At 47.9% G+C, this 22,071-nt stretch overlaps 1 protein-coding gene across 1 annotated transcript in view; it reads left to right on the top strand.

Moving 5' to 3' along the window:
* Window positions 1–22,071, top strand: part of HTR2A (5-hydroxytryptamine (serotonin) receptor 2A, G protein-coupled) — a 63,307-nt gene that overhangs the window by 14,832 nt on the left and 26,404 nt on the right. Inside the window, 1 exon segment of the mRNA XM_015414122.1 lies at window positions 4,816–5,016. Within this exon segment, the coding sequence (XP_015269608.1) occupies window positions 4,816–5,016 (201 nt within the window).

Here is a 22,071-nt window from a genome sequence, read left to right as displayed (position 1 = left end):
CATCCTGCAGTTCAGCGTCTTAACCACTTGAGCCACTGCAGCTCCACTAAGGTAGAGAAAAGCAGGGTATAAAAACCAGCTCTTCTCCTACTGCCATGGGCATTGTACAAACATCCAAAGCAAGCCCTGTGACATCAACATTTCTCCCGGCATTTTCTAGTCCTGATCAAAGGCAGTTGAGTGCCCTCCGTAAATGTTCAAGCTTAACCCTCATTTCCGATTTAACCACTACATGAACATTTCCTGGGAAAGGCCAGAAAATGGCAGGAATTGATTTTTTTTTCTCAGACAATCACTTTTTCTTGTACTTGATGTGAGTTTCACGCCCCCCCCCCCTCCTTAACAATATTAAACCGGCTCTGTAATAGCTCAAATGCTCTTGTATCTGACCGCTCTGCTCAGATAAATGTGAAAGAATCCTTGGGGGGAGATACAAGCCATTTCACTCCGGACCCACAAGTCTGATTAAAAGGTTTCTTTTTAATTTTTACTCTCTCTTTGCCCCCTTGTTATTCAACCGCCCCTGTTCCCTCGTTATAAATCACAATAGAGGAGGTAATTGTCGATTGAATGGGGAGGGAAAGGGCAGATTACAATACAATGAGGAAAGGAAGTAAAATTGGGGGGGGGGATGCGCTGTTGTGAGAACTGAGGCAGTTGTAAGCACGTTATTGGCTGAAGAGGGTTTATAAACCAATCGCGTTAAATGTCATTTCTTTACTAAAAACTTTCTCATTTACAGAGGGCACTCAGATGGGCCAAGAGATTTATCAGTAAATGTCAGGATTTTTTTTTTGACATTCCCCACGGGGCTCCTAAAATTAAAAGAAAGCCTTAATTGGGAAAAAAACAGCTTAATGGGTTCATTTCCAGTAGAGCCTGCCTAAGGTGAGATGCAAAATGAATTATAGGTAGATGTCATTAATCTCTAAGTTTCTGATATTTACTTCAATGCACAGTTAGATAAATCTACATGGATATACATGATCTGAAGAGAAACCAGAGTTCTTCCCTCGGCAGTTTTGGAGGGCAGATATAATAAAGTACCATACTGTAATAGAACACACAGGGGCTCATATCATACAATCGAAACCACTGAACACATGGTTATAGAGTGCCCCATATTCGATGAGTTGAGGGCTAATTTAGTCAGCCCTTTACTTAGAGATATGGAACTGCTAAATGTGCGAGCCCAGGTGTCATGGCTACTATCGGATACCAATGATCGTGTCACCCTCTCAGTGGCAAAATTCATAGCGCAATAATCAAATACAAGAGAAATAATACTGAGTTAAGATCTTTTAAATATTTTCTTTGGTTCCGATTTCTGCTTAAGTCGATAGCCGTATGAGCAGTACTAGATAGATAGATAGATAGATAGATAGATAGATGGATGGATGGATGGATGGATGGATAGATAGATAGATAGATAGATAGATAGATAGATAGATAGATAGATAGATAGATAGATAGATAGATAGATAGATAGATAGACGGACGGACGGACGGACGGACGGACAGACAGACAGACAGACAGACAGACAGACAGACAGACAGATATGCACACGGATATTCACTTATTAATATATCCCAGTGGGAAAGCGTGCTGAAGACAACAGGTGGTATCCAAGGCTTCTGTGAAGTCACAGAAACTATTTTTACCACCTGCCCCCTTTTTTGCAATGACTAGGGTTACTGACCTCCAGGTAGGGCCTGAAGGTCTCTTGAGATCACCACTGACCTCTAGACAACAGAGATCAGGTCCCCTGGAGAAAATGGTTGCTTTGGAAGGTGGAATCTATGGCATTGTACCCTCCTGAAGCACCTTCTCTCCCCCAAACCCTGCCTCTGCAGGCTCCTCCCCCCAAAATGTCCAGGATTTTCCCAACTTGTAACCCTGGTGGCTCAAGTGGTTAAGACACTGAACTGCAGGTTGTGGAAGGTCAGTAGTTCAGCAGTTCGAGACCTGGGTGCCGCATGATGGAGTGAGCTCCCATCTCTAGTTCCAGCTCCTGCCAACCTAGCAGTTCGAAAGCAAGAAATTGCAAGTAGATAAATAGGGACCACTTCGGTGGGAAGGTAACAGCGTTCCGTGCGCCTTGGTTTTTAGTCATGCCGGCCACATGACCACGGAAACATCTTCAGACAGCGCTGGCTCTTCGGCTTTGAAACAGAGATGAGCACCGCAACCCTAGAGTTGGATTCGACTGGCTTTCGAGCAAGAGAACCTTTACCTTTACCTGTAACCCTGGTAACCACCTGCTGGGGAGCTGACAACCCTATTCCAAATGACATAATTGTTCCAGAAAGTTCCCAAACCTACAGCTGTAACCATGGGGGGCGGGGGAGTTAAAAATCCCTTCACTAAACTCAACCCAGTTATAGAAGTCTTGGATCAACCTGATTTTTTGCTTCGAGTAATAGTGGTTAAGATGCTGACCTGCAGACTGGAAGGTCGATAGTTCAGCAGTTCGAGACCCAAGTGCCGCACAATGGAGTGAGCTCCCGTCTCTGGCCCCAGCTCCTGCCAACCTAGCAATTCGAAAGCAAGAAATTACAAGTAGATAAGTAGGTACCACTTCAGTGGGAAGGAAACAGCATTCTGTGAGCCTTGGTGTTTAGTCATGCCGGCCACATGACCACGGAAATGTCTTCGGACAGCGCTGGCTCTTCGGCTTTGAAACGGAGATGAGCACCGCAATCCTAGAGTCGGATTCGACTGGCTTTCGAGCAAGGCAACCTTTACCTTTAAGTAGGTACTGCTTTGGTGGGAAGGTAACAGCCTTCCGTGCACCTCAGCATCTAGTCATGCCGGCCACGTGCCCATGGAAACGTCTTTGGACAGCGCTGGCCCTTCGGCTTGGAAATGGAGATGAGCACCACATCCCTACAGTCGGATTCGACTGGCTTTTGAGCAAGGAAAACCCTTACCTTTACCTAATAGATCACACAAAAGCACAGCAAGAACACATTGGGAAGGACAAAGACATGCTAGGGGTTTCCTGTTTCCTTTATCTCCTGGTCTTTTAGATTACAAATTACAAACTACTTAAGAAGATAAAACAATTTAGAGCAGAGGTTGAAATGTTGTTTTTCTAAGATGCTAAATGGAGATTAAGATGGCCACGTGCAATATACCCAGAAACAGTGGCCCATAATCTCTGGCTGTTGTTAAGCGAGTGCCTTAAGGAACGGATTTAGTTCTGCCAATTATTTTACTCTGCTTGAACTGAGTGTGGAGTTAGTGCGGGAGACCGAAAATAGATTGGAGCGTAATAGAGGAGTTAATTGGAAAACTGGAAACAAAATGAATTCTAGACGAGGAAGCGAAATGGTATGCCGAGGCCATTATAGCTGCTGTCTCTCCCAATTATGCTCTCCGTCATTGACATTTGTTGGCAGCATTCTTAATAAACTGTCACTCTGCTCTCGCACGCACAAAAAAGATGAATCACTTGTTGACAATGGAAGGGAAACCCTGCTATTTGCAACTCTCTTGGGAGTCCAGAAGGAAAAACCCTCAAAAGATATTAGGGGTAAAAGGCACTTCAATAATTTAAAACCATCTCACTTTAAGACATCTTGGAATACATTTGAATAGGTCCCTCAGATTGGAAGGATTTTTTATCCCTAGATATTTCCAGTGAGTAATCACCCAAGTATAGGAAAAGTTCAAGTAGATAAATAGGTACCACTTCAATGGGAAGGTAACAGCGTTCCGTGCGCCTTGGTGTTTAGTCATGCCGGCCACATGACCACGGAAACGTCTTCGGACAGCGCTGGCTCTTCGGCTTTGAAACAGAGATGAGCACCGCAACCCTAGAGTCGGATTTGACTGGCTTTCGAGCAAGGGGACCTTTACCTTTACCTATGTAATTATTAACAGACTTCCAGGATGCACCAAGCCCTGGGGACTGTAGGAAGGGGCTCCTTTTCTCTTAGATTTTCCAGGCCACTCGTGGCAACCGGTGCGGGGACTTACCAGTGGTGAGGGAGGCCCAGGCTGGCAAACCGGTGATATCGCCAGCAACATTACTTTCAGTGCACGCCAGAAGTTACATCAGCACATTGCCAGTGACAATCTAGTATCTGAGCAAACCTCTATGGTTTTACCATAGAGTTTTGCTCAAATATCAGAGTGTCCCCGACATCAATGGCAATAGGCTGACATCAGTTCCAGGTGCATGGGAAATTACATCGGTATATCTAAACACTTAGGAGCTGCGGTGGCTCAAATGGTTAAGACGCTGAACTGCAGACTGTGGAAGGTCGGTAGTTCAGCAGTTCGAGACCCGGGTGCCGCATGACGGAGTGAGCTCCCGCCTCTAGCTCCAGCTCCTGCCAACCTAGCAGTTTGAAAGCAAGATATTGCAAGTAGATAAATAGGGACCACTTCAGTGGGAAGGTAACAGCGTTCTGTGCACCTTGGTGTTTAGTCATGCTGGCCACAGGACCATGGAAATGTCTTCGGACAGCGCTGGCTCTTCGGCTTTGAAACGGAGATGAGCACCGCAACCCTAGAGTCAGATTTGACTGGCTTTCGAGCAAGGGAACCTTTACCTTATCTAAACACTACTGGTGTCTGCCCCTTCCATTTTTCATTCCATTTTCCCCCTGCCAGCTAGCGAATCGGCAGTGGGGGGGGACAGCGCATTGGGGCAGGGGATTTCCCACCCCCAGTGGAAGGCTGGTGGCCCTGTCTTCTCTTGGGGAGTCTCCCCGTCCTTCTGAGGACTCTTTGCCCCATATGGAGGCTGGGGCCAAGGTGTGTCTTGACAAATACCGTTAATACAAAAATACTCTCCTCGGTTGCAGGATATGCGTGGCCTCTGCCCAGGAACCTCTGCGCGATATGGATCTATTTAGATGTGCTTTTCTCCACCGCCTCCATCATGCATCTCTGTGCCATCTCGCTGGATCGCTATATTGCCATCCGAAACCCCATCCATCACAGCCGCTTTAATTCAAGGACGAAAGCTTTTGCAAAGATCATTGCTGTGTGGACCATATCCGTAGGTGAGTAGAGCAACGCTTCTCATGCGCCGCACAACGATCCGATCAGTGACCACAAGCATACGTATATAACAATCTAAATATTTATACCACTGATGGTCTTGGAGGAAGTTCTGGTTGTGTGGGGGTTTTTTTGTAAATCCCCGTAGGGATATTTTTTATTTTGCAAATACTACAAACTACAAAGAAATATAGGGGAGGGACTACAACTAAGGAGAAAGAAAAGCAAACCACACTAAACTAAAACCCCAAGTGGAGGAGATCTTTTCACTGTTAGTAAATATGATAGTATGATTAGTTTTATTATCCCAATATACTTGTTGAGTTCTTTCTGGTTGTGTTTTTAATGAGATTCAAATGGAGACTTCTGTCTATATGGGCAGTGGAGGAAACACGTGTGGCGGCAGTTTGGGCCACTGTTATCTACCTGGAATTTCAGCCAATCGTGAGAGCTCTGGAAGTCCCTGCACAGTGTGCACAATGTATACAGAAAATGCAACTTGGCCCTGCATATAAGCTGGTGGTGACAGGGCACATTAGGCAGGAATTCCAAGTGGCTACCAGACAAACTGTTTCAGCCCTGAAAGCGAGAGGAAGGAAAGGTTGAGTAGCAACAGGAGCCGTCAGGCACAAATCCAGACATCCTAACCCAGGCTGCGATTTTATCACACCCCTGCTGGACACTTCTCAGAAGTCTTGGGGGGTGGGATGGCCCACATGCCTACACTTTTTAAAAAACAAATGGGACTTTGATGCATGCTAATGTTGAGCTGCGGTGGCTCAAGTGGTTAAGACGCTGAACTGCAGGCTCTGGAAGGTCAGTAGTTCAGCAGTTCGAGACCCGAGTGTGCCGCGTGACGGAGTGAGCTCCCGTCTCTAGTTCCAGCTCCTGCCAACCTAGCAGTTCGAAAGCAAGAAATTGCAAGTAGATAAATAGGTACCACTTTAGTGGGAAGGTAACAGCGTTCCGTGTGCCTTGGTGTTTAGTCATGCCAGCCACATGACCACGGAAACATCTTCGGACAGCGCTGGCTCTTCGGCTTTGAAACAGAGATGAGCACCGCAACCCTAGAGTCAGATTCGACTGGCTTTCGAGCCAGGGAACCTTTACCTTTACCTTTAATGTTACCCTGTGATCCCATCACTGCATACAACCTATGCTAGGGTGGCCAACCACCAGGGGGTAGCTAGAGATCTCCTGGGATAATAACTGATCTCCAGGCCCTCAGAGATCAGTTCACCTGGAATCAAAGAATAAAAAAATCATAGAGCCAGTCTGGTGCAGTGGTTAAGTGCGCGGACTCTAATCTGGGAGAACCGGGGTTGATTCCCCACTCCTCCACTTGAAGCTGCTGGATGACCTTGGGCAAGCCATAGTTCTGGCACAGCTGTTCTTTCAAGGGCAATTCTGGAAAGAGCTCTCTCAGCCCTGCCCATCTCACAGGGTGTCTGTTGTGGGGAGGGGAAGGGAAAGGAGTTTGTAAGCCGCTCTGAGACTTCGAGTGAGTGAAGGGTGGGGAATATATCCAATCTCTTCTTCTTCTTCTTCTTCTTCTTCTTCATCCAACCCTCTGCACAATGTAAGAGAAAATGGCCACTTTGGAAGATGGATTCTCTGGCATTATACGCCATTGAAGCCCCTCCCCTCCCCAAATCCCACCCTCCTCAGGCTCCACCCCCAAAATCTCCAAGTATTTCCCAACCCAGAGCTGACAACCCTAAACCAACATTAACCTGACCCAAAATTTCAGTCCATTTTCAGGGCCAAGTAAGGGTTGCTTCATGCACGGCGTCCGCCCAAGGCGGATACTATCTCCAAGAACATGGAGTGGCCAAACTTGCTTCACGTGGAAAGCCACACAGAATAAACGTCAGATGTCTGAGAGCCGCCAGGCATGAACAAATATTACACACATGTTTTTATTGGAAAATATGCAAATTTGCTTTTTATTAACATTAAATTAGACTGTGTGAAAGATCCACATGCAGCTCCCGAGCTGCAGTCTGGCCACCCCCGTCCAAGAAGGAAGTTTCAAAAAAGTACACAATAGTATTTGCTGGGTAGGACAAATGGGGGCTTGGGAAGAGGGTGGGTTAACATGAGTGCACCAACTGGGCCACAGGAGCAGATGCAAAAGTCACTGTCACACCTTTGAACTTTCCCACGTGATCGTCTCTGTGTAAAAATATAACACCGTCCTGAAGGAAGCGAGCAAATGCCTCTCCCGGGAAGGTAGGGGGTGATGAGAAGGCATAACTGATCTGCATCGCCATCCCAATGGAGAATCTAAGCCAGTTTGGTGTAGTGGTTAAGTGTGCGGACTCTAATCTGGGAGAACCGGGTTTGATTCCCCACTCCTCCACTTGCACCTGCTGATGTGACCTTGGGTCAGTCACAAGCTCTGGCACAGCTGTCCTTGAAAAAGAGCAGTTTGTGTCAGAGTTCTCTCAGCCCCACCCGCCTCACAGGGTGTCTGTTGTGGGGAGGGGAAGGGAAAGGAGACTGTAAGCCGCTCTGAGACTCCAAGTGAAGGGCGGGGTATAAATCCAGTCTCTTCTTCTCTTCTCTTCTTCTTCTTTTCATGAAGATATTATGAGTGTTCCCAAGGCTAGACAAAGGGGGAAACCAGCAACGTAATGACCCAGAATAATTCTGGGCTTCCGTATCAATCTCTTGCCAACCGAATGCCAACCGAAGCCGTGAACTCCCAGCGGCAGCATTTCACTTACCAGGGTGTGAAATTTCAGGGAATAAAGAGCTGCCTTTCTCAGCTTGCGCATCCCGCTTAGGGTCTGCTCGTGTTGCCAATATATGGCTTCACTCTCTGCAGAGCTGCAAGCAACCCCGGCAGAATGCAACGCAGCACACAGACCATGTCTGCAGTCGTGAAATTCCACCCATTGACGTTTTTAAAACTGCGCATTATGTGAAATTTTCCACAATAAATTTTTCCTCACCAGGCGCGAACCGAAGTTTCCCCCCCCCCTTCTTTCCCCAGGTTTTCGGAATCCACAGTTTCAGCAAGTTCCGAAAATGTGGAGTAAGAAGGAGAAAATGTTGGTTTTGCGCCTGGCGAGGAAAAATCTACTGAGGAAAATTTAATATAATGCACAGTTTTAAAAACATCACTGCGGGGAATTTCACTACTGCAGAAATGGTCACAGCCTACTTTTTCCTCTCCATTTAGGTCCTTTCCGCACTAGACCTTAGATCCTGGTTCAACCCTGTCCTCGAACTTACATTCTACACTACACTCGAGTTCACCCCTGTAATTATCTTGGGGTATTTTTTATTTCCACATTACACTGAGGTCACCCCGGTTTCACCCCACACTTGTCCCGGGATAAATGGATGCTGTTATAACCAGGGATAAATGCAAGGTATTGTGTCACGGGTCGAACTCTGATAAAACCAGGGATGAGATCCAAGTGCGGAAAGGACCTTAGAATGGCTTCCAGTATACAAAAGGAATCAGGATGCCAAATAAGCGGCAGGAAGGTCAGACAGTGTCTTCCAAGCACACTTTGTATCTTGCCTCAATTGGAATGTATCTCAAGTGGGCTTTGAACATTGCTTCAGAGTTTATCCCATGGTGTATTCCACACAGCAGGGGTCCTGCATCTATGTGACACAACTGTGGGGGGCACCGGTTAATCAGGTAGATCAAACCCACAGATGTCGCACATTGCCAGGAAAGAGATGCTGCTTCCATGTGAAACACCCGGGGGGGGGGGGTCTATTCAACATACAGCTCTCAGGCGCATCGCTTGATAGATGATCAGCTTCCCTGTGACTGGAGATACATCTGAGCAGTACCTCCAGGTGCAAACCACCTCTGGGTCTTCTTATGAAAAAAGCTTACTTGAACTTCCGGTTTATGGTGACACGCAGGTGGATGCACCTCCCGGACCTCCCGGGGGTGCTATCTACACGCTAGCAGATAGGAGGGGGGGCATTGTTCGCCACCCCCCGGAGCCTTTGTGAAAGGCTCCTAGCCATGGGGCTTTTGAAGGGTGGCCTCTTCACCAGCGCGTTGCTGGTGAATTGAGGTGCTCTTCCGCCCCAACAGTCCTGCCGCTATGCGTCTGTATGGAACTAGAGCTGCTGACCGGGACAAATGTCAGAGATCGAGCGTTTAAAACGTATTCTGAGCGAGGTCTTATGACCAACAACGAACAGTGAGTCGAGTAAAAGTGAAATACCAGCAATTTAAAAAGAAAGCCCCCCCTGTGAATGGCGGGAAAAGTGAGCGGGGGAGGGGGCCCTCGCACATGCAGAGACTAAAAAGTGATTGAACAAGAGGGGAGCGGAAGCAAAAGCGAAATCTTTTTAAAGAAACTTACCAGAGCGCGGATAAGTGTATGGGCGAATTTCAGAGACTTTAGCAAGTTTTATAAAAGTAAACAATCCATTAAAATGGCGTGGAAAAAAGTGGAGAGGGACAAACAAGCAAAAGTGAAACCACCAGGGAGCATGAGCCCACAACTGGAAGAGACCACTGAGTTCTCTAAACTCTTGGCGAACTCTTTGCACCCTCTACTGGATCAGATGACTAACATCTATCAGCAGCTGACAACTCTTTTTTTTTTGTTACATTTATTTATTTACGTTATTTATAGTCCATCAATCGACACAATGGGATATTCAACAACTAATGTGCTAGGATGTTAGAAGACTGGAACCGCCAGAAAGAACAGGAGCACAGCACCAGTATTAACAGGACACTTTAAGGGGTACAGAAATGATATAATAGACTCCTACTTACAATACACCATATACAGTGGGAAAGACCACAAGTCCCAATTATTTTTCCAAGTAAATCTGTGAAACTATGTATGTACTGTGCAGCCTTATTGCTCTAATCCAGAACTTTGCAGCTCAGCAGCTCCAACTGTCTGAAACTACAAAAAAGACGGAGCAAACAGCTGAGAAAGTAAAGGAAATAGATGCCAACTCTAAAAAAGTCAAGAAAAAGGTGCAAATGCTGGAAAGGAAGCAAGCTTCGGATGAATCTCAACTTTTACAACTGCAAATGGAGAAAGCTAACCTGGTCCTCCGGTTCCAAGGGGTCCCTGAAGCAAAAGACGAGAATCTAAAGCAACTTTTGAGCGATGCACTAGCTCCAGTTACAGATTTAAAAGTGGAATACCTTATAAGCGAAATGGATGTGGTCTATAGGGCCTATTCCGTTTACATCAAGAAAAATAATCTGCCTGGGGAAATAGTGGTTAGATTCTCGAAGAGACACGTGAGGGACTTAATCCTGAAAGCGACTACAGGAACACCCCTGAAAATGGGAGGCAACACCATTAGGATTTTAAAAGACATTCCATTTGAAATAAGGAAGAAGAAGTACAAAGACTTAATTCTTTTTTTTTTTACAAACAAACAGCATTTCCTATAGATGGCTGACCCCTGAAGGCGTCTGTAAGGATTAGAACTTACAGATCTTAGGTTTTCATTAATGCAACCAAGCTATAGGTTTTCACAGGCTGGTTGCAGCCTGTTTGGGCTGAGCGTTAATTAAAAACACCTGGTGGCCTTGGAATGCTGTGGACTATGCCTGTGGGAGTGGACTCTCTTTCTTAAGCCTTCGGGTGAGAAAGCCGGGTCGCAAGATTACCCCAGTGAAGGAAGCCACGAGGAGTTAATGCTTCAGGCTCAGCCTCTGCCCAGTGCAAGTATGGTGTCGTTGTTTTTTTTGCCATTGCTATAATTTGTGAGTGGTTTCTGCCGAGCAAACACTCTTAGTTATTTTGAAGGACTCAAATAAATGCAGAGGTATTAACCCACCACGCTGAGAGTGTCTGCTGAGTGTCTGTCTGCATCCTTGAGGGGAACCCAGATGAAAAGGAGCCTCAGCAAAGGACCAGGACCTAGTGAGAATCCCAGGGCCACAGGTGGCTGTGAGCTCAGCGCCTGAGAACGGGAGAGTGTTTGTCCTTGGTCCAGACAGCGTCATTTTCAAACTTCAGGATAAAAAAGAAAAAATTGACTCTGTTTCCAAAGCGCGTGAGTTCTTGATACTGCAACTGGGAGAGCCAGCTGAGGACGCTAAAGAAGAAGATGACAGCAAATCTAGTGGCGAATTGGACTCTGTGTCTTCCGACGAGGACTCTGCTTCAGAAAAGGGGGCGGCTGCCCCTAAACGAGAATAAATGATGCTCTTGGGGTGGTCTTTAAACAGTTTAAAAAATGGTTAAAAAGATAAATAATTTAGCTTAATTGACTATGTTCAGTGTAGTACTAGCATTTTAGACTGACATTTATATAAGCTGATGTAATGATCTCCTATTCTTGGGGTTTTAGTTATTAGTGGTTTTCTTTACTTTCTCCTTAGATGTAGATGTTCCCTCCCTAATTTTTTGTTGTAGTTTGTAGTTTATAGAAAATGCAATAAAAAATCCCCTCCGGGGGCATAAAAAACCAAAACGGCTTACCTGCTATTCTTCTAAGCATGTAGGGAGACACGACCTACATTCCACATGATAACGCTCTCAGTACTGTAGGAATCTGTTAATTTTTAAGTTTGTGAGACGAGGCAATGACCGTATGATGTCATACACCTAAAGAAGATCATTGCCAATGGGCTTGGCATCTCCAGAGACCACGGTGACACAGAGAGTTGCCCATCCACAAAGACATGGCTGACACAGGCCTATCCAGACTAAGATCTCAGCACCCAGCAAGAAGATCTGCACAAATCCTGCAATCACAAAATTTCGTTCTAGGGAATGAATGGTTGCAAACATGGATACAATCAGTTCCACCTAGGGTTGCCAGGTCCCATCTTCTCCCTGATGGGGGAATTTGGGGGGGGTGCTGGGAGGGGCTGTCCCCAACATGATGACATCACACAGAGAAAAGTACCTCTTTCTCTACCTGCTCTTTCCCAGAGCACCATGCACGCACCCCCCCCCCGCATTTTCCCCCAACCGTTTAAAGGGAACCTTCCCTTTAAATGGTTGGGGGGAAGCGGGTGCCACGCACACTGCGGGGGGAAAGTGGGCACTGTGGCACCTGCCCAGCAGGCCATGAGTTCGTGGCTTGTGGGGCAGGCACGCACAGTGCCAGCTGTTTTCAAGCAGGGCCACGGATGACTTTTCAGCACCTTCTGGATTCCCTGTGAGAGCCAGTGTGATGTAATGGTTAAGAGCAGTGAACTCTGATCAGGAGAACCAGGTTTGATTCTCCTCCTGGGGTGTCCCTGGGCAAGTCCCAGATCTCTCAGGACTCTCTCAGCCCCGCCTACCTCACAAGGTGCCTGTTGTGGGGAGAGGAAGGCGATTGTAAGCCTCTTTGAGGCTCCTTAGGGTAAAGGAAAGTAGGGTTTAGAAACCAACTGTTCTGTTGCGGATGATACGAAGTTGTTCAGGGTGGTGAAAACCAGTGAGGATTGTGAGGCACTCCAAAGGGATCTGTCAAAGATGGGCAAGTGGGCGTCAACATGGCAAATGGGGTTCAATGTGGCCAAGTGCAAGGTGATGCACATTGGAGCCAAAAATCCTAAATATAAATACACATTGATGGGGTCTGAACTGGCAGAGACAGATCAAGAGAGAGATCTTGGAGTTGTAGTAGATAACTCACTGAAAATGTCGAGACAGTGTGTGACTGCAATAAAGAAGGCAAATGCTATGCTGGGGATTATTAGGAAGGGTATTGAAAACAGATCAGCCAATATAATAATGCCCCTATATAAATCAATGGTGAGACCTCATTTGGAATACTGTGTGCAATTCTGGTCACCACACCTTAAAAAGGATATTATAGCTTTGGAAAAAGTGCAGAAAAGGGCAACTCGAATGATAAAAGGGTTGGAACACTTTCCCTATGAGGAAAGGTTAAAGCGCTTAGGGCTCTTTAGCTTGGAGAAAAGACGACTGAGGGGTGACATGATCGAGGTTTATAAGATTATGCATGGGAAAGAGCAGGTAAAGAAAGAGGTACTTTTCTCCCTTTCTCACAATACAAGAACCCGTGGGCACTCCATGAAATTGCTGAGCGGTCGGGTTAGAACGGATAAAAGGAAGTACTTCTTCACCCAAAGAGTGATTAACACTTGGAATTCACTGCCACAGGAAGTGGTGGCGGCTACAAGCATGGACGGCTTCAAAAGGGAATTAGATAAGCATATGGAGCAGAGGTGCTTGGGGGGGGGGGGCAACAGTGGGAGGGCTTCTAATGTCCTGGCCCCACTGGTGGACCTCCTGATGGCACTGGTATTTCTGGCCACTGCCATATGCCCACTGGAGGCAGGAGATCTCTATGGTAAGTTTCTAGGAATTCCTAGAGAGGACTGATGTAACTTCCTGGTTTTCCTGGAAGTGATATCATGCCGTCACTGATAGCCATCCCTATGTCCCTGCCTGTTGTTAATCAGCCTGAGACCAGTAGCAGCGAGGTCTCCTTGGAAGAAGAAGAGGAGCGAACTGCAGCTGGCCCAGAGTCAGTAGACAATCAACAAAGGATTGAGATACCCACTGATCATGACTCACAGTTCACATCTGCAACTGAGCCAACACCCTGCAGGTCTGAATCAGCAAACAAGCCTTCAGAGGCAACTCCCAGCCCACCCGGCTCCCCCACACTCATGGAATGCCGGCAATGTCAGTGGCGTTCAGGGTTGCAGGCAAGGAGAAAGCGTACGCATCTCCTGGACCGTGGCCAGCTGTCAACTGAGGAGAAAGATGAGTAGCTGCTGGATGACTGCCAAGTAGCTGGCTGAAAGCATGGCTCATTAAGACCTAGCTATAAAACCAGCCATGAGAAGCAGCTGCTTATGGAAGCAACAAGTACGCTTGATGGAGCCACTGACCTTGCTGATACCTGCTCTCTGAAACCTCAGAGCCTCGACTGGACGTGAACAACCAGCTCTTCTGGAATCCCTGACCATGTGGACTGGATGTGGCTTTGCTTCCTGGATCCCTTGACCCTAGATTGGACTCTGTTAACCTGCTCTCTGGCACCCCTGACCTTGGGCTGGACTTTGTGTTTCTCTCTCTCTGGAATTTCTGCCTCTGGACTGCCCGGCTGAGGCCCAGCACTTGCTTCCCAGTAGGGCTGAGCCAGTACCCTGCCCCTCTTGGTCTCCTGAGGGTTTCCAGGCTTTGTGAAGCAGCTTGCAGGGATCCTGGCAACCCTAACTCACTCATACCTTAGTCGGGCCTCAGGCTGTCCACTTGTACCAATCTGCCCCATCCAGCAGTGGCCGCTTGTGCCCGCTCTGTCCGAGCCTGCTAGCTTCTGGTGACAGCTTCCTCCTGACTCACATGTGGTGAGGGCTACTCTTTGTTTGGCCCCGGCAGGGGGAGGTGCTTGATGTGAGGGTGGCAGTGATCCTGGACTTTTGCACAAGGCCCCAGAATCGCTAAGACTGCCCTTGTCTTTGGCCAGCCAAACTCTATGCAGAGCACTGGGGACTGGACGGAGGCCGAAGAGAGTAGGATACCCATTAATTCTTGCTCCTCCGTGGTCGTGCCACCCAGTTCTAGCCCTTACACCAGCAGAGGGATTCTGTGATCACCGTTCTGGCAGAGGATTGTTAGACTGGGGCAGCAGTGATGATGATACACAGGCAGAGTCTTGGAAGCTGATATATCATCGCAATATGCTGACCTCTGGGACTTCATCAGAGAGAAGGAGAAGAAGAGAAAACAAAAGAAGAAGAAGAGATTGGATTTATACCCCACCCTTCACTTGGAGTCTCAGAGCGTCTTACAATCTCCTTTCCCTTCCCCTCCCCACAACAGACTCCCTGTGAGGCGGGCGGGTCTGAGAGAGCTCTCTTGAGGACTGCTCATGAAAGAATAGCTCTGAAAGAACTTGTGACTGACCCAAGGTCACACCAGCAGCTGCAGGTGGAGGAGTGGGGAATCAAACCCAGTTCTCCCAGATTAGAGTCCGGGCTCTTAACCACTACACCAAACTGGCCCTCAAGGTCCTCTGGCTCTCCAGCCAGCAGAGAATGTCAGGCATAGGGTTGCACACTGCAAATTAAGAAGTGCCATCTTTGAGAGTCTGCAAAGTCCCTGGTGGTGTATTCTGAGACGATACCACTCTAATGGCAGAAAGTGAAGAGGACCTAAAGAGCCTCTTGCTCAGGGTAAAAGAGGAGAGCGCAAAAGTGGGCTTGAAGCTCAACATCAAAAAAACTAAGATCATGGCATCCAGTCCCATCACTCCTTGGCAAATAGAAGGGGAAGTCGTCATAGTGACAGACTTCACATTCTTGGGATCCCAGATCACCGCAGACTGTGACAGCAGCCATGAAATTAAAAGACGCCTGCTCCTTGGGAGGAAAGCGATGGCGAACCTAAACAGCATAATAAAAAGTAGAGACACCACCCTGCCAACAAAAGGCCGCATGGTCAAAGCAATGGTATTCCCAGTAGTCATGTATGGCTGCGAGAGTTGGACTATAAGGAAGGCCGAGCGCCGAAGAATAGATTCTTTTCAACTATGGTGCTGGAGAAGACTCTTGAGAGTCCCTTGGAGTGCAAGAATATCAAATCAGTCAATCCTAAAAGAAATCAACCCGGACTGTTCCCTGGAAGGCCAGATAATGAAACTGAAGCTCAAATACTTTGGCCACCAAATGAGAAGGGAGCACTCACTGGAGAAGACCCTGATGCTGGGAAAGATTGAAGGTCAAAGACGGGGACGGCAAAGGATGAGATGGTTAGACAGTGTCATCGATGCAACGAACATGAAATTGAGCCAACTTCAGAGGACGGCGGAAGACAGGAGGGCCTGGCGGGAGCTGGTCCATGGGGTCGCAAAGAGTCGGACTCGACTGTGCGACTGAACAACAACAAATGTGTGGTGTGGCAACTCCATAGGGTCTTCAAGGCAAGGGGTTAAGTGGAGGTTGCTTGCCATTTTCTTCCTCTGAAATGTCTTCCTTGGTGGTCTCACACCCAAGTACCAATAGCTTTCATGATCTGACGGGATCGGGCTATACTATACCATTCCACATCCCCTGATGCCCTATAGGAGAGGACGAATAACCATCTTCCTGGTTTCATAGGCTAAGGCTCTGTGCGTCAGTACTTTGGGTGTAACGTCATTGATTGAGCCGACGTTTTTAAAAATGCGTTGACATAAGCACAATCGCGGATGAAGACAAAATGAGGCCTTGAGCGCAAAATGAGCATTAAAAATCATGGAGTATACTGACAGTTATTAAAACAGGGTCGGCAAAGCTGTGCCGTGGGAGCGTCACTGTTTTGTATTTGAAGGGCGGCTTCAGGCTAATGCAATAAAAGCACATTCAATCATTGAATAGGAAAGAAGGAAATTAGAGAGTTCTCGCACTGAATGGCAGCAACCAGCGGGGTTTTTTTTTTTAAGTACTTGAAATCTGAGAGGTGGGGACTCTGCATTCAATGCTTCCGCTAAGCTGTGGAGTCTTGTGAGCAAAAATTCTGCTTTGTGAGCTACAGCCGTTAAAGTTGTGAGCGAGCGATTTGGCTGCTGCATAAATTAGTTTGTTCTGGAGCCCTCCTTCCTGGGCTGAGACAAAAATGTGTGAGCCGGAGGCTAAAGAAGAAGAAGAGATTGGATTTATACCCCGCCCTTCACTACCCAAAAGTGTCTCAGAGCCGCTTACAAACTCCTTTCCCTTCCCCTCCCCACAACAGACATCCTGTGAGGTAGGTGGGGCTGAGAGAGCTCTTGACAGAAACGGCTCTTTTTCAAGAATACCTCTGACAGAACTATGGCTTGCCCAAGGTCATCCAGCCAGGTGCAAGTGGAGGAGTGGGGAATCAAACCCAGCTCTCCCAGATTGGAGTCCACACACTTAACCACGACACCAAACTGGCTCTCACCAAACTTGGCTCTCTCAAAAAATTGTGAGGTAGTTCACACTAACTCAGCTTAGAGGGAACACTGTCTGCATTATAGCATCCATACCGTGCGAGGATTCTGGATGCTTGGCATGCCACTTCTCCCAGCATCAGAAAGAAGAATCCTCCCCATCTGGACAATCCATTTAAGTCACCTTGTTTCCCTCCCCAACATCCCTCAGGCAAATTCTTTGCACTGACTTGTTTATGCGAGTCCAAGCAGAGTCCCCATCCATCATTTTGTAGGAGTGGGGTTTCTTTAACTGAGCATACTGGAGGGCGTGAGGGAAGGAGTGAGAAAGAGGAGCGTAATAAAACAAGCAGTGTTACTGTGACAGTTATGCTCTGCTCAGCTGCACCTCTTCGCAACAGGATGTGAGAACAGTTGCAGCCCAGGCTGATTCTGCACTGGCTTTTCCCTCCGTTGTTTTACAAAACCCACCTTGGAACAGAAATCCCCCTCTGCATTGCATGCTGCTTTCGCTTCCTTTGATCATCGGATTTTATGGTAGCCTCCACACTCCATGCCGCTTTCGCTTCCTGTGATCATCGGGTTTTATGGTAGCCTCCACACTCCATGCCGCTTTCGCTTCCTGTGATCATCGGGTTTTATGGTAGCCTCCACACTCCATGCCGCTTTCGCTTCCTGTGATCATCGGGTTTTATGGTAGCCTCCACACTCCATGCCACCTTTGCTTCCTCTGATCATCGGATTTTATGGTAGCCTCCACACTCCATATCGCCTTCGCTTCCTCTGATCATCAGATTTTATGGTAGCCTCCACATCCATACCGCCCATCGGATTTTATGGTAGCCTCCACACTCCATATCGCCTTCGCTTCCTCTGCCTTTGCTTCCTCTGATCATCGGATTTTATGGTAGCCTCCACATCCATGCTGCCTTCGCTTCCTCTGATCATCGGGTTTTATGGTAGCCTCCACACTCCATGCCGCCTTTTATGGTAGCCTCCACATGTTCGCTTCCTCTGATCATCGGGTTTTACGCCTTCGCTTCCTCTGATCATTGGATTTTATGGTAGCCTCCACACTCCATGCCGCTTTCGCTTCTTCTGATCATCGGATTTTATGGTAGCCTTCTGCACAGATTTTTTTTTCATTTTCCAAAGCATCATTGACATAAATAAACAAATACATAAAGTTTCAACTGCAATACATAGAAGGATAATTTTTAAAAGAGGAAATTTCAACCAGATATAAGCAACAAGAAGGTTCGGGGAAAGACAACAACATATAAAACCTTACAAAATTGGATAAATTAGTATACAGCATCGATGGCTTCTAAAACAGATTAGAGTTCTTTTCGGGACACAAGGTATTCTAGGGCTGGGAACCATACTTTAACCAACCTCGAAGAATGAGATTCTGTTTCCCCTTGTGTTCAGGATTCTGATAACTTATCCATTACACAATATTCTTGGATTTTTAAGAGCCAGTCAGAGACTGATGGCTGTTTCATGGCCGTTCAGGGGTGGGTTTGCAGTCAGTACGGCATCCGAATGTGGTTTTGAGCTGCACTTTTCCCTCGCCATTGCGAAAATGTGGAGCGAGTGCTAGGTGCAGAATCACCCCTGGACACGGGTTCTCTCTTCCTGTAACAGCCTTTGCTTTGCCCAACAGCCTCCCGAGGAGGGAATCAGATGCGGAGGGCAAACCTAGTGATCGTGTCGCCCTGGGCAAAAGCCCAGAATGGGGCCCCAGAATCTCTGCCACCCCACCACCAGCTCCCCTGCCTCGGCCAAGCAGTGGGGAGGCTCTTGCCTTGTGTAAGATGGGTAGGAGCCAGGGGTCATTTAGCAGAAAAACAGGTGCAGGAGCTCATTACCATAACTCATTAGCATAACTTATTTGCATGTGCCACGCCCCCTGACATCACCGGAAGTGTGCCAGAAGGCAACACCCACCACTCAGGCTCCACTGGACTGTTTTGGATTGCTAGCTATGGGGGGGTGGGAGGACTGTGCAGATCTGTCCTCACAGAGGAGGGAGAGCTTGTACCTGAATAAAACCTGAACTTAAACGTGCCACTGGACTGCTTTGGACCGGGGGGGCAGGGGGGGCTCTGCAGCTTACCTGGCTGCTTCTTGCTCTGACTGACGGCTGCTGGGAGCAGGGGGTGGGACTTGTTGCATGTGCCCGCCCCCTGGGCTCTTTACTGCCGGAGCTCTGCTCCTGTGCGCTCCTGCAGGAAATGACCCCTGGTAGGAGACACCGTTGCATCCGGAGGGCCAGCTGCCTAGGGGTCGCCTGCCAGCTCTGCCTTAGGAAGTACCTGGAGATTTTTTTGGGGGGGTGTATCCTGGCGAGGGTGGGGTTAGGGGAGGGGAGGGACCTCAGCAGGGTACAAAGCCACAGAGTCCACCCTCCAAAGCAGCTGTTTTCTCCAGGGGCTAAGTAAAACACTAAATCACCGTGTATAATTTTACAATTTTTTTCTGTTTTTTTAATGCTAAATGTGAATTTTTAAAGAATTCTTAGAATGATTCATTAGCAAAATTACCACTTAAGCATTAACCAAGCAGCTCAACAGTACATTCAGAATGATGTCACTTCTGTAGAAATATTTACAGCCAATAATGAGGTCTTAGCACAAGGTCCTAATCTAATATTACAAAAACAACTAAGACAAACAATGGCGTTCTAGTAATCATTCCATTTGCCTATTCTTCATCAGGTTTGTCTGTTGTCGTTGATTCAACACAATCTTGACGTACTGAAGGCTGCAGTAAAGTAACTGTAAAGTAAAATTATACATGGTGATTTATTCCGGGATCTGCTCCATCCCTGAGTTGTGTGCGGAGTGTGGGTTTGGATTTGTTGCGTGCAACACAGCATGTGCGGAGGTGAGGAGAACGACATCCTCGTCCTTCTTCTCACTGCATTTCACTCCCCTGATTCCCAAAGTAAGCTGGGCTGGGAGGCCAAAGACTTGAAGGAATGGAATGGACAAAGTGAGGCGCGAGCACACAAACTGTAATGTATTCAGCCTGACATGCCCGGACTTGCCCGGGCTGGCCAGGCACAAACCATCTGTAGCTTGAGTCGAAAGACAAAGGATCCGAAGGATCCTAGCTGGCCCAATCAAAGGGCTAGCTTTCCAGCCGGGAGACCAATGGTCACCCGGTTACTGTAAATAGCCTATTAGGAGTAGGGGGTGTGGTTATGGGTACTTGGTGGCGGGTTTTCTGAACGCATATAAACCGGCCTGCGAGCTGGTCAGTTGTCTTTGTCCTGAACCAAATAAAGGTATGCTTAGCTGAAATCACTCTCCGTCTGCATACTTTTCACAAACACACACCCGTTGCTGTTTTATGTAAACAAAGACATTCCCAACCCTAGTTTGGTGCAGTGGTTAAGTGCGCGGACTCTAATCTGGGAGAACCGGGTTTGATTCCCCACTCCTCCACTTGCACCTGCTGATGTGACCTGGGGTCAGTCACAAGCTCTGGCACAGCTGTCCTTGAAGAAGAGCCGTTTGTGTCAGAGTTCTCTCAGCCCCACCCACCTCACCGGGTGTCTGTTGTGGGGAGGGGAAGGGGAAGGAGTTTGTAAGCCGCTCTGAGACACCTTTCGGTAGTGAAGGCCAGGGTATAAATCCAATCTCCTACTACTACTACTTTAAAAGTGAATGGGGACAGACGTACTTGGCTATCCCCTTGATGTCTTTTTTGCTCCCCAATAGCATTGTGGATCCCACCGAATTAGAGAGCCAGGGAACTCATGTAGACTCGGAAGGCAGGAGGAAGAAGAAAAAGGAGGAGGACGAGATTTAAACCCCACCCTTCACTCGGAGTCTCAGAGCAGCTTACAATCTCCTTCCCTTCCTCTCCCCACAACAGTCACCCTGTGAGGTAGGTGGGGCTGAGAGAGCTCTTTTGAGGACTGCTCTTGAGAGAATAGCTCTGAGAGGACTTGTGACTGACCCAAGGTCACCCAGCTGGCTGCATGTGGAGGAGTGAGGAATAGGGCTGCCAACCCCCCCGGTAGGGTGGAATTCCCCCCGCCCTGGAGGCCCGTTACCCGACGCCGGGGAATCGGGGTCCGGGGGGAACTCCGCCCCGGCGTGCACGTCACCCGGAAGTGACGTCGCACGCTGGGGGCGGGGCCACGCCATTTGAGGGGAAAACTCTTTGTTTTCCCCTCAAATGGCGTGGCTCCGCCCAGCGTATGACGTCACTTCCGGTGATGCTCTGGCGGCGCGCGCGCGCGCATCGTCAGACACCTCCCGGACCGGCAGGAAGCTCCCCTGCCGGTAAGTTTTAAAAATTTGGCAACCCTAGTGAGGAATCAAACCCGGGTCTCCCAGATTAGAGTCCATGCTCCTAACCACTGAACCACCACACAAAACTGGCTCTCAGAATGCTAGCTTCTGAATCACACAGGACTCTCTTTTTTAGACTACACGGTTAGGGGGAAACTGATATGGAGGGCGCTAGGGAGATAAGACCTGAAACCATTATCAGGGTGTGTTTTTTTTGCTGAAGGCTTTCCCAGATGACAAAAGAGGTATGATGACGTGAGATCTGCACCTCTGTATTGATCTCCGTCTAGGAGAAAGTACAGTATATAATTTAAGCCATCAGTTGCTGGGGAAATGCATTTGAGTTATGAGCTCTGTGTGGACGGTGATTATGAGACAGTAATAGGCACTAAATTGGACGATGCCTGGGACATGCGTCACAAACCCTTCCTCCCTAAGTAGGAGAGGAAACAAAGAACACAATGTCTGCCACAACTCCCAGCATCGTCCAGCCATTTACTGAAATGTCTTGCCTTTCTTTGATTGACTCAAGTTGTCAGCTCCGGGTTGAGAAATACCTGGAGATTTTAGGGGAGGTTGGATCCGGAGGAGGGTGGGGTTTGAGGAGTAGAGGGACATCAGTGGAAGATAATGCCAGAGAGGAGGAGGAGGAGGAGGAAAAGGAGAAGGAAAAGGAGAAGAAGAAGAAGGGGAGGAGGAGGAGGAGGAGGAGGAAAAGGAGAAGGAAAAGGAGAAGAAGAAGGGGAGGAGGAGGAGGAGGAAAAGGAGAAGGAAAAGGAGAAGAAGGGGAGGAGGAGGAAAAGGAGAAGGAAAAGGAGAAGAAGAAGGGGGGAGGAGGAGGAGGAAGAGGAGGAGGAAAAGGAGAAGAAGAAGAAGGGGAGGAGGAGGAAAAGGAGAAGGAAAAGGAGAAGAAGAAGGGGGGAGGAGGAG

This window comes from Gekko japonicus, unplaced genomic scaffold (assembly GCF_001447785.1).
Source record: "Gekko japonicus isolate JY-2015 unplaced genomic scaffold, Gekko_japonicus_V1.1 scaffold1230, whole genome shotgun sequence".
Classification (NCBI taxonomy): Eukaryota; Metazoa; Chordata; class Lepidosauria; order Squamata; family Gekkonidae; genus Gekko; species Gekko japonicus.
Note: the sequence above shows the minus strand (reverse complement) of the source record. Positions and strands in the feature narration are given on the sequence as shown.